Source organism: Oryctolagus cuniculus, chromosome 1 (genome assembly GCF_051225735.1).
Source record: "Oryctolagus cuniculus isolate XC-2025 breed Fujian yellow rabbit chromosome 1, ASM5122573v1, whole genome shotgun sequence".
Lineage (NCBI taxonomy): Eukaryota > Metazoa > Chordata > Mammalia > Lagomorpha > Leporidae > Oryctolagus > Oryctolagus cuniculus.
Genome location: NC_142867.1, coordinates 53,774,853 through 53,787,206, shown reverse-complemented (window position 1 = coordinate 53,787,206; position 12,354 = coordinate 53,774,853). Strand labels below are relative to the sequence as shown.

Sequence of the window (12,354 nt, the reverse complement as noted above, 5' to 3'; positions counted from 1 at the left end):
GGGGAAACTGAGGTACAGGGTTGGTGAAGTGGCCCAAGGTCACACAGCCAGTCAGTGGTGGACTCTGGGTTTGAATCTGGGTAGCCTGGCTCCTAGCCGCTGGACCATCTATCTCTTCGGGGATCTAATAGTGCACAAGGGAGAAGAAGTACCAGGTATCACATGGGTTATGTTCTGGTGGGCACTCAAGTAACGACACGTCATCAGCCATTATTTCAGATTGCAGTGAGTGCTCTGAAGGAAATAAAATCCCAGAGGGTGGGCCTTGGGAGGCAGCAAGTTAAACCACCTCTCAAGATACCTGCTCATCGACTCCTTTAGCAGAGTGCCTGGTTCGAGTCCTGGCACCTCCACTTCCAATCCAGCTTCCTGCTTATGCATCCGGAGAGGCAGCAGGTGGTGGGTAAAGTGCTTGGGCCCCTGCCACCTAAACAGGAGACCAGGATGGAATTCCAGGCTCCTGGCTTTGGCCTGGCCCAGCTCCAGCTGTTGTGGGCATTTGCAGAGTGAACCAATGGATAGAAGATTGTGTGTGTGTGTGACTCTGCCTTTTAAGTAAGTGAAAATAAACATCAAAAGAAACTTTAAAAGTAAATAAAATATGAGGTGGCAAGGAGCTAATCAAAGGGTCTGGCATGGAGGGAGGCAAGAAGGCCCCGAGCCACAGGAGCTTCCTCACTGGCCCTGCGAGAGGCTCAGCCTTGCACCCTCGCTGAAGCAAGACTTGACAAGCCCCGGTGGGCATGCTGTGGGAATCAAATAAGGAGAATTGGGCTGGGGGGGGGGGGTGGGGCGGAGAGAGGGAGATCTGGAGCGAGAGCTCACCTGCAAAAGCAAGCCAACTGCTAGATCTAGGGGAGGTCGGAGAAGCAGGCATGGCAGCAGGACGCAGGTACGCTCAGCCAGAGAACAGACGCACTCTGTACTCACAGGACCGGCGACCTTTGAAGGCGTCACAGCCAGCTTTCTGTTAGCTTTTTTTTTTTTTTTTTAAGATTTATTTATTTATTTGAAAGAGTTACACAGAGAGAGGAGAGGCAGAGAGAGAGGTCTTCCATCTGATGGTTCACTCCCCAGTTGGCCGCAATGGCCAGAGCTGTGCCTATCTGAAGCCAGGAGCCAGGAGCTTCTTCTAGGTCTCCCACGTTTGTGCAGGAGCCCAAGGACTTGGGCCATCTTTCACTGCTATCCCACGCCACAGCAGAGAGCTGGATGGGAAGTGGAGCAGCCGGGACTCGAACCAGCACCCATATGGGATGCCGGCACTACAGGCCAGGGCTTTAACCCGCCGTGCCACAGCGCCGGCCCCTCTTAGATTTTATGGAGTCCTCTGAAAGGGAGGGTTTCTATGGATGTGGAGATTCTCGACTGACTGGCTGCTGTCCTGATGAATGTCAAGTGCCCACTGCAGAGGGACCAGGTGCCAGCTTCATTGTGCAAGGGGAGAGTGCGTTTCACCATCTCTGTTAGGCAGTCTCCCTCCCTGTCCAACTGCACGTTTGCTGGTGTGAAAGAACCCCTTGTGCATGGCTGCCTGTGCCTGAGAGTTCTCACATGCCTATGCTGGCAACCGAGGAGGCCAGCATCCATAAAAATAAAAACGGGAAGATGGCATATTGCTTTCTTAAGGTTGATTGCAGCTGCCATGTTCACTCTTGGAGAACCCCTCGGTGAGCGATGCCTGGAGAGGGTGGCGGTTCTGTACTTAGTTGGCAAAAGGAGTGGGGTACAAGCTGCTGCTTTTCTGGGGGGGTAATCCAAGGTCAGTGCTCACCAAGTGTTCGTTGCACAGCTGGTTTTGTGGTAGGGTTATTTGTTTGTTTTTTCAACTAAGCCTCCATGTAGGGGCTGGGAACTTGGAGGAGAGCAGGCTAGAAGTTTCTTTGGCCACTGACCTTTGCAAACTTTTCTTGACAAAGGTAGAATTTTAGGTGTCTGGGATTTGAAAACTAGAATTCACTGGGCGTCTAGGGGCGTGTCTCGTGTGCAGCAGAGGGAAACAGGCGTAGCGTGGGGAGGAGCCCAGCCCCAGGTCTCACAGCTGGTGGGCACTGCAGAGCCCAGACCAGAGCCCAGGAAAGGGGCTGAGACTGACAGTCCTGAGTGGCAGCTGGGGCCGGGTGGAGAAGGGAGGGCAGATCACCAGGGCAGCCAATCCAGGAGCGAAGTCGGGGGAAGCTGGAACGGATTGAGGGTGCAAGCATAGTCCTTGTTCATCCGGTCAACAAGCAGTCACTGGTTCCCCCCCCACCCCCAGTGCCCCTGAGCTTGAGCCTTGACAGAGTGGCAAGCTGGAGACAAAAGGAGAGAGCGAGAAAGAGGTCGGCACCCACCGCACCCCTGTGTGTTCCGTCGTCCTTCCGAGAGGGAGGTTTCTGGTTCCCAGAGGGAGATGAGTGAGGTGACACTCAGGAGAGGGCAGATTAAGGGGACAATCAGGTCCTCTCAGCCGGGAGAGGCCAGGAATCGATTGCAGGCTAGCAGCTGTCATCTAACCCGCGCAGGTTTACTCTCAGTGTCACTATCGAACACGTGTGTTCCAGAGTGCCGGTGGGCAGGTGGCTGACGCGTGACCAGGCTCTTCCTTGTCTTCCAGTGTCCGAGCTGCAGGAGGAGGGCATGAACGCCATCAACCTGCCCCTCAGCCCGATCCCGTTCGAGCTGGACCCTGAGGACACCATGCTGGGTAACTGCGCCTTTTGTCTCTTATTGCTGGCTGAGGGCCCTCACGTGCAACCTCCCCCACTGAATGTCTTTTCTTTCTCAAGAGGAGAACGAAGTGCGAACCATGGTGGATCCAAACTCCCGCAGCGACCCCAAACTTCAGGAGCTGATGAAGGTAAGGAGAGCCGGGGGAGGCCCCTGAGGGTGAAAGAACCTTCAGTACCCCCCTGACCCCTCCGGGCAGGTGCCCTGCGGGCCAGTGCAGAGAGAGCACTGTCATGGCGGCCCCGGCCCTCGGGCGGCTCATGGTCTCTGGCTGGACTCTGAAACATAACTACGGTGTCAGCGCGGAGAAGTGGGGACAAGCAAGCTGACACTGGCCGGGATTTGAGAATTCCGAGTCTCTCCACTGGGAAGTCCCACTGAGTGTCCGCCCCGCTTTCCAAGTGAGCAAACTCCGTCTCAGAAAAGCCCATTGGAGACGGAATTCAATATGGAGGCTGGCACGCGGTCGCCCCTCCCAGACTGTTCATTTCTCCCCGCTTCGAATGCCCTGCCCTGTGGTCTTCCCCGTCAGCCTCGCCACGCTGCAGTGAGGACAGAAAGGCACCAGGTCTCAGTGGGCGTCTCTCCCCGTGCAGATCCACACCCGCCACTTTCCTGCCCAAAGCCTGTAGCCTCCCATCACCCACCCGGGGAAGCCCCCACCCCTGTCATTGGTGTTTGGGCTCCAGGCTGGCGCTGCCTCCTCAACCTCGGATCGTCCCCCACCTGGCGACGCAGCCGCACGAGACCTGCCCGTCCTAACCAGGCTGTGTCTGCTCCCAGCACTGCCCGGTGCCTTTGCCTCTGTGGGTCCTTCCTGTCTTGCATCTGACTGCAGCGTAGGCAATGAGGCCTCAGACTGTGATTTGGCATCCCATGTGGGCGCTGGTTCGTGTCCTGGCTGCTCCACTTCTGATCCAGCTCCTTGTTAATGACTGGGAAAAGCAGCAGAAGATGGCCCACATGCTTGGGCCCCTGCTACCTATGTGGGAGACCTGGAGGAAGCTCCTAGCAACCTGGCTTTGGCCTGGCCCAGCCCCAGCCATTTCAGCCATCTGAGGAGTGAACCGGTTGATGAAAGATCTCTTTCTCACTCTGACTTTCAGATAAATAAATCTTTAAAAAATAAAGAATGTCCCTTCTTCCAGGAAGCCCTCCTTCGACTCGAGCGCAATCCCTCAGCCCCTCTGGGTGCTGCCGTGGTCCCTTTAGTTCTGCTGTTGTGGCCTCCACATGACACTGCACCTGCTCCTGCTCTTCTCTGCTTCCTTCCCTCAGTGGTGAGCTTCCTGGGATTAGAGACGTCTGTCTTTCCTTCATGGCTGTACCCCTAGGATCTGGCACAGGCTGTCGCATGTAGTAGGCACTCAACAAACACTGGCTGGCTGGGTACAGGGAGGCAGGAGGAGGGGTGGGTGAGCAGATGGGAGGGATCTCAGGCTGTTTAGAAGCAGGATCAGGGGTCTCGTCTCTTTGGCGGAGGCTTCCTCGGTGGAGCGAACCCAGCGCAGGGTTGGGCCACCCCACCGGGGACAGAGGCAGACGCAGTAAGCGTCTGTTCCCTGCCCGCGTCTGTGCCCTTCCGCCAGAGTCCCAGGGAGAGCAGGGAGAAGGCAGCTCAGGCTGGGCCCCTGCAGCCCCTCACACCCCGGGGCCATAACCTGAGGCAGCAGGTGAGCTGGGTTGTGATGCCAGGCATCTTGCTTTTGCCTGGCACAGTCCGTGCTACACTGTGGCTGGCTGCCTGGCCCAGTACCCCCCCGACCCCTCACCATGCTGTATGGGGAAAAGCTGGGATGGCTGTGGGTTGAGGCCCTGCCGGCCACAGGACATCTCAGGGGCACCGGGAGAGAACCCAGCCCTAGACTTGCTCACAGGACACTCACCGTGCTGGCAGGTGTGCACTCCTGCAGGCCCGGGAGACCCCTGAGGGTGCAGCCATGGCCAGAACGGGCACTGACCTCCCAGACTGCACCCGTGCCATGTGAGGAGGTGGCAGTGGGTGGTGCACATTGCTGCCCGGGGACCTGTGCCCTGGGTGCTGTCCTCGGGCACAGCACCGCACACAGCCCAGGATGCCTCCTCACTGCCGGGGAGAGGCTGCTTCTACCATCCTGACTTCGCAGTCTCCTGGGCAGTCCCTGGTCTTCGTTTGCATCTTTTTAAGCACAAGCATTTCTGCGAGCCCCCCTCATCCCTGCTCCCCCCTTACCTGCCCCAGCCTGGGCGGGGCCTCTCCTCTGCTGTCCCACAGCAGCCTCAGGATTCAAACCCTGTGTGCTGTAATCCTTCCATTAACTGGTTTCCCTCACCTCTCACAAGCTCCACCAGGACAGGGACTTATGGCATTGGATACAAGGTAGGGCCTGGTATACAGTAGGTGTACAATAGTGACCATCCCTTTGCCTTGTGACAGTGGGACAGCGTACTGAGGGCCCACGGGCTCCTTCATCCCTGCCTGCCCGGGATGGACACCCTGCCCATACTGCCTGCATTGCAGAGGCAAGGGTTTATGCTAACGCAGAGAAGTCAAACACCAGAGGTGAGGTTGGTCCCTGGACATGAGACCATGGAAAAGGCAGACGGGAGGGGTTTGCTGAGGCTGCTGGGCTGGGGAGGGCCCTGAGGACACATCCTGGGGGAGAGAACTCTTCTGTATCTGGACTGTGGGTCACACAGCTGTGTGTGATGACCAGGACACAGCCCGCTGGATTGTACGTAGATGACATCTTACTAGGTGAAAAAAAGGAACAAAGAAAAGCAGTGTCCGAGTCTCACTTTGGCTACCTGAAGATGGAACTGAGGACAGGTGCCTCTCGGGGGTGTCGTGTGGATCAGTTACACAGCACACAGTAAGGCTTCAGGTCACAGCTGCTTCAGAGAGACAAGGGAGAGGATAGTGCAGTGCCTGGTGCATGGCGGCTCAGGGTGGAGACAGAACACACGTGTGTGTGGGAGTGAGCTGGACCAGGGCCCGCTCAGCTCGGTGACCATGGGCAGATCTGTCTTTCTGTGCGGGTAACCTCTTCTGCACACCTGACCAACTGCCCTAACTGGACGGTGCCTTGTTATTAACAAATCTGCCTTCCATTCAGTATTTGTCCCTTGTTCTTTTCTGCCCCCTATTGTGAGATAGACTTTCATGCTCAGTTTTGCACGTTGGGAAGCAGAGGCTCGGAGACGATGCTAGCTCACCTCAGATGCGTAGATCGTGGAGGTGCACACAAGCACAGGTCCATGCAAGACAGAGGAGCAGAGGTGCGCACACACCCCTAGATGACAGCTGAAAAATGATCAGGGCCACTGCGGCTGGCCGTCACAGCTGCCTGTCCGTGCATTGAGTTGTGTGGATAAATATGTTGCTTTTACAACCTGTAGTTTGTTTAGCTTTCAGTTGTCCCAGGTAACAAGGCTGGCCTGGAAGAAAAGACCCGCTGATCTTCGGTTCGGTTCTCTTCTCTCTCCGCAGGTTTTAATTGACTGGATTAATGACGTGTTGGTTGGAGAAAGAATCATCGTGAAGGACCTGGCTGAAGATTTGTACGATGGACAAGTCCTGCAGAAGCTATTCGGTAGGAGGAGGCTGAGTGGCGCAGGGGTCGTGTTTAATCAGCAGGGCATGGTTTGCTTACTGCTAGGTAGGCATTGTGGTTCTCAGTCACAGCTGCTTACCTGGAAGTGGACATGGGAATGGGGAGAGTGTGAGAGACCAGATCAGTTTCCATGTCTTCTTGGAAACTGACCTGAATGAGTTGTAGTCACAGCTCCTCTGCTGGGGAGCTGGAAATAGGCCCCACCCTCTCTAGAAAAACTTTCAGTTTGGGGCCTGCCTGTGGTCAGTCCCATATGTGCATACTGGCAGGTGTTCTGTGACCTACCAAACTGTGTATGTGAGCTCCTCTGGAATCAGTGAACACGTGGCTTTTTTTTTTTTTTAATTTTTTTAATATTGATTCAGGCCGGTGCCATGGCTCAATAGGCTAATCCTCCACCTAGCAGCACCAGCACACCGGGTTCTAGTCCCGGTTGGGGCGCCGGATCCTGTCCCGGTTGCCCCTCTTCCAGGCCAGCTCTCTGCTGTGGCCCGGGAGTGCAGTGGAGGATGGCCCAGGTGCTTGGGCCCTGCACCCCATGGGAGACCAGGAGAAGCACCTGGCTCCTGCCTTTGGATCAGCGCAGTGCGCCAGCCGCGGCGGCCATTGGAGGGTGAACCAACGGCAAAAGGAAGACCTTTCTGTCTCTCTCTCTCTCTCTCTCACTGTCCACTCTGCCTGTTTAAAAAAAAAAAAGATTGATTGATTTGAAGGCAGAGTTATAGAGAAGCAGAGAGAGAGGCTGGGGGGGGGTGGGGGAGGGTCTTCCATCCGCTGGTTCACTCCCCAATTGGCCACAATGGCCAGAGCTGCACCAATCCAAAGCCTAGAGCCAGGAGTTTCCTCTGGGTCTTCCCACGCAGGTGCAGGGGCCCAAGTGTCTGAGCCATCTTCTGCTTTCCCAGGCCATAGCAGAGAGCTGGATTGGAAGTAGAGCAACTGGGACTCAAACTGGTGCCCACATGGGATGCCGGCACTGCAGGTGGCAGGTTCACCTGCTACACCACAGCACCAGCCCCATATGAACACATTTGTGTATCTGTCTCTTTCTCATCAGTGGATCTGTGTGCGCGGGCCATCCCTGATCTAGAGGCCTGTGTGTGTGGGTGTGTCCATGGGTCCCTCCCTCCTGATCTGTGGACGCATGTGTTTGTGTGTTCATTCCTGTGTGTCTTTCCCTAGGCTGGGTGGGTGAGGCTGTGCCTCTGTGCTGTCTTGGCCTGAGTGTTCCCTGAGTGTGTGGCCTCTGTGACGGTGAGCCTGTGTCCCTGTGCTGCTTCCCAGCTGTTGGTGTGGAAATGTAAGGCAAAGGGGAGACAGGTGAGAACTAGGGCTGAGCTCACGCTGCAAGGACAGACCCAGCCTGACCGAAGTTGCTTCCTTGTTTGAACTCTGCCCATGAGGCCCCTACACATGGGGACACCTTACACTGAAGCCAGGTACTTCGCTAGGGATGCGTCTCCTTCTCCAAGTGACTCCTTCCCTCCTCCTTGCCGCCCTGTCCCCATGGATATAGGGAGTCACCAGGCCCACTTCGTCTTGCTCAGAGTTCTCCCCTGAACCCACTCCCTCTGCTCACGTCACTTGGCTGATCCGCTCTTGTCTGAACTACCGAAGAATCTTCCAGGCTCCTCCCCTCTCATCCTCCCACCTGGCCCGTGCTCAGCTAGCAGAGGAGCCTTGGCTGTCACAGGGCAGATCCTGCCCGCACCTGATGTGCGCCCGCAGGCACTCTCCCCTGCAGGACAAAGAGCAGACCCCTGATCCCAGCATTCCAAACGTTCCCTCGTCCAGCCTCTCCTCCGGCCACTCCGCACCTGTGGCTCAGGCCAGGTGGAACTACCTGTGAGGTGCTTACAAGACCGCCTGACACCTAGCAAATGCCCAGTACACACCACCGCCCTTGCTGGGTCTGCTGCATCGCTGCCTCGTCACATCGGCCTGCGTACTCGCATGCCTGGGCCTTTGCCCCATGCTGTCCCTTCTGCCCCAGGGTCCTTCTTTATCCACCAGGACAGACCGTCGTGCTCACCCTTCCAGTCTCTGGAAATCCAGTGCCCCTGCTTCTTACACCTTGTGCAGTACAGTCACATCCAGCCCTCCCCTGCCCACCACCCTGTGTAGATGTGTGAAGGATCTTCAGAAAGTTCATTACGAATGAGATTATGACACCAAAATAAATATCTTCTTTTTAAAGATTTTTTTTTATTTACTCATTTAATTGAAAGGCAGAGTAAAGGGAGAGGGAGATGAAAAGGAAGAGAGATGGAGACAGCAACATTCATTTTCCATCTGCTGGTTCACTCTCCAGTGGCTGCAACAGCCAAGGCTGAGCCAGGCCAAAGCCAGGAGCCCGGAACTTCATCTAGGTCTCTCACATGGGTGCAGGGGCCCAAGCACTTGGGCCATTGTCCGCTGCTTTCCCAGGCCCATTAGCAGGGAGCTGGATTGGAAACAGAGTAGCTGGCACCAGTGATGCTAGCAGTGGCTTACTCTTGTGCGTCACACCGGTCCCTCTTTGTCTTTACCAAACTTGTCTTTACCATTTACCAAGAACTTTTTAAAGTATTAATACACCCCCCCCATCCAATGGAATTAACAGATAAAAATATAAATATACTGATCATTTAGCCCATCCCTAAGGAATTGGGAGTCCTGGGAATTTAACCATGTCAGTGCAACCCCTTTCACATCGCTAACTGAAGAAAAACAGGTGTTCTTTAAAGATTTTTTTAAAGATTCCTCCCAAAAAAGGTTGCAAGGAGGCAAATCAGGACTGAAAAGTGGGTGCCTAATGGTTCGCCATTGCAACTCTTGCCCTTGTTTGATGAGAGGGACGAGCAGGAGCCATGACATGGGGCAGGACTCCAGGTGCAGCTTTCTCAGGCATTTTTCTGCTAAAGCTTTGGCTAACCTTCTCAAGAAACTCTTCTCATAAGCAGGTGTTATCATTCTTTGGACTTGCAGAATGCCTTGAACATCCCCAAAAAAGCTGTGACTGTGACCTTTGCTCTTGACCGGTCTGCTTTTGCATTACTGGACTGCTTCCCCCCTTTTGGTAGCCATTGCTATGGTTGTGTTTTGTCTTCAGCATGGTATGGGGAAAGCCATTTTTGTCTCCTATTCCAATTCTTTCAAGACAGGCTTCAGGATCTTGATCCATTGAAAGCTCTGCTCTTGTGTGCAGCTGATCTGGGTGCAACATTGTAGCAGCCACTGAACAGAAAGTTTGCTGCACTTTAATTTGTCAGAGCTGTGGGAGATGAACCAGTTGAGATGCCGGTAGTGCTGGCTGTTTCTGCTGGGTCTCTTCAGTTAAGACACAAGCAAGATTAAGTTTTCCCTTGTACATGGATACGGATGGTCTGAGACTGCAGGCTGCATCTTCAGCATCATCTCATCCTTAAAATGTGTTGCCCATTTGTGAGTTGCTGATTTCTTTGGGGCATTGTTCCTGTAAAGTTTCCATAAAGCATCAGTGATTTCATCGTTCTGCCACCCAGCCTTCACCATCGATTCGATACTCTTGCTTCGATTTTAGCAGAATTCATGTTGCCTTGAGGAGGGTTCTTTCCCAGTTTTCAAATTGATGCCTTCTCCTTTTTAGTGCCTCAAACTAGATCCTGTGCAGACATGTTATAACATTTGGTATGGCTTCAATTTGCTGCAAAATTTTTTGAAATGCATAATACATATTTTCTATAAACTTTTTGAAGACCCCTTTTATACACACACACAGAAAGCCTCTGTCTCTCAATCACATGTGTACTTTACCTGTACATGCATGTAAGTGTGTATTTATAGGAGTACATATTCTCAGGTTGAGTAGCCATAATCCAAAAATCCAAAATGCTCCGAAGTCCAGAACTTGGGGGTAACAATTTAACACCACAAGTGGAAATTTCCACACCAGACCTCATGTGAGCAGTCACAGGAAAAATGTAGTTACACTAAAAATACTATAAAATATTATCTTTAGGTTATAAGATATATATGAAACATAAATGAATTTCATGTTTAGATCTAGGTCCCATCCCCAAGATATTTATGCACATGCAAATATTCCAAAATCCAGAAACATCTGAATTCTCAATGTTTCTGGTCCCTTGGATAAGGGGTACCCACCCTGTATAGATGTGTGTCTGTGTGCACATGCACATACATGTATATATACATGCCTTAACATAAGACCTCTCATGGTGCCTGTTGCTGTACATGTGAATGCATGCGGGCTTCTGCAGGGCAAGAACCCCATCTTATTTATTTACCCAGGCTTCCATGAGCAGGTTGCCTAGCACATGTTGCCTAGCACTTAATCAATGTCTATTGAGTGAATAAATGAATGGCTAATACAAAATCTAGTAATTTTAGGAAGCTAATTTCTAGGTACTCAGACATTGATATTAATGAGTGTTAATATCTGAAGGTTGTAAATGCCAACCAAATGCGGAGTAGAAGTGAAAAAGCTTTGGCACACGTAGCCTGCAGAAGCCACGAGCCTCACCAAGTGTCTCTCCTTGTGATTACGGCCCTTACCTCCTGCAGCAAGCTCCTAGTCAGGACCTAGGACTGTCTGGGTGTGTCCAGTGCCAGGCTTTCAAAGCAGGGGGGGCGTGGTCAGGGGGTAATCACATCTCTAGTGTCACATCCAGGCAGCCCCGTGCCAGGCATCACCTATGATCAGATGAGGTTATTTCAGGTTGCAACTTGTGTGTAGGAGAAGCAATCCACTACACAGGTGGTGCTGCTTTTCTTTCTTTTTTTTTTTTTTTAAAGACTTATTTATTTTTTGAAAGGCAGAGTTACAGGCCGGCGCCGCGGCTCACCAGGCTAATCCTCCGCCTTGTGGCGCCCGCACACTGGGTTCTAGTCCCGGTCGGGGCACCGGATTCTGTCCCGGTTGCCCCTCTTCCAGGCCAGCTCTCTGCTGTGGCCAGGGAGTGCAGTGGAGGATGGCCCAAGTGCTTGGGCCCTGCACCCCATGGGAGACCAGGAGAAGCACCTGGCTCCTGCCATCGGATCAGTGGTGCGCCGGCCGCAGCGCGCCGGCCGCGGCGGCCATTGGAGGGTGAAGCAATGGCAAAAGGAAGACCTTTCTCTCTGTCTCTCTCTCTCACTGTCCACTCTGCCTGTCAAAAAAAAAAAAAAAAAAAAAAAAAAGGCAGAGTTATAGAAAAGCAGAGCCAGAGAAAGAGAGAGGTCTTCCATCTGCTGTTTCACTCCCCAGATGGCTGCAATGGCTAGAGCTGGGCCAGTCCAAAGCCGGGAGCCTGGAGCCTCTTCTTGGTCTCTCACGTGGGTTCAGGAGCACAAGAACTTGAGCCATCTTCTACCGCTTTCCCAGACACATTAGCAGGGAGCTGGATCAGAACTGGAGCACCTGTATGGGATGCTGACACTGCAGGCGGCAACTTTATCTGCTACGCTGCAGCACCAGCCCCAAGTGGTGTTGTTTTTGTAAATTTAAGATTAGACTGTGGCTCAAAGGCTGAACGTGCCCAAAGGCTGAACGTGCCCATTGCAGACCTAGAGGTGGGGTACCCAGGTGGAGAGAACTGGTTTGCATCAGAAGTGCCTGCAAGGTGGCAGTCAGGAGACAGAATTTTGAGTGACCTCTGCAACCCCGAGTTCTGCCCTGGCTGTGTTTCTGTGTTCGGCACCCACTGTATCTGCTTCCCCATCTGGCTGCTCCCCGTCTTTCCGTCGACTTTCCCTGCAAGATTATCCGTGCCAGTTCAGATTGCCTCTCTTGCCCCCCTCCCCCTGCTGGGGTTCCTGTGTCCTCCGGATCTTGTGGTTCTCATTCACCCCGATGCCACTTCTCTGTCCTCTTGATCTTTCCATCGTGGTCGGGGTTTCTCAGTCTTCCATCCTGGGCCTTCGTCCTGTCTCTCTTACTTCCTAAGAGATCTCATCCACTCTGACGGCTTCAGTCATCCCCCTGTAATGGCTCTCAGAGCTAGGTCTCCTGCAGGGTTCCCTCGGGGATTGTCAGGCTCTTTGTTAACTGCCTTCCAGACATCCCCATCAGGCTGCCCCACAGCCACCTTGT

At 53.5% G+C, this 12,354-nt stretch overlaps 1 protein-coding gene across 3 annotated transcripts in view; it reads left to right on the top strand.

Annotated features, from left to right (window-relative positions):
* Positions 1–12,354, top strand: part of PARVA (parvin alpha) — a 167,573-nt gene that overhangs the window by 110,912 nt on the left and 44,307 nt on the right. For all 3 annotated transcript variants that reach the window (XM_051824848.3, XM_089328652.1, XM_051824857.3), the window contains exons 2-4: positions 2,597–2,686; positions 2,769–2,839; positions 6,179–6,281. In XM_051824848.3, coding sequence (XP_051680808.1) covers positions 2,597–2,686; positions 2,769–2,839; positions 6,179–6,281 — 264 coding nt within the window. The remainder of the gene's footprint in view (positions 1–2,596; positions 2,687–2,768; positions 2,840–6,178; positions 6,282–12,354) is intronic.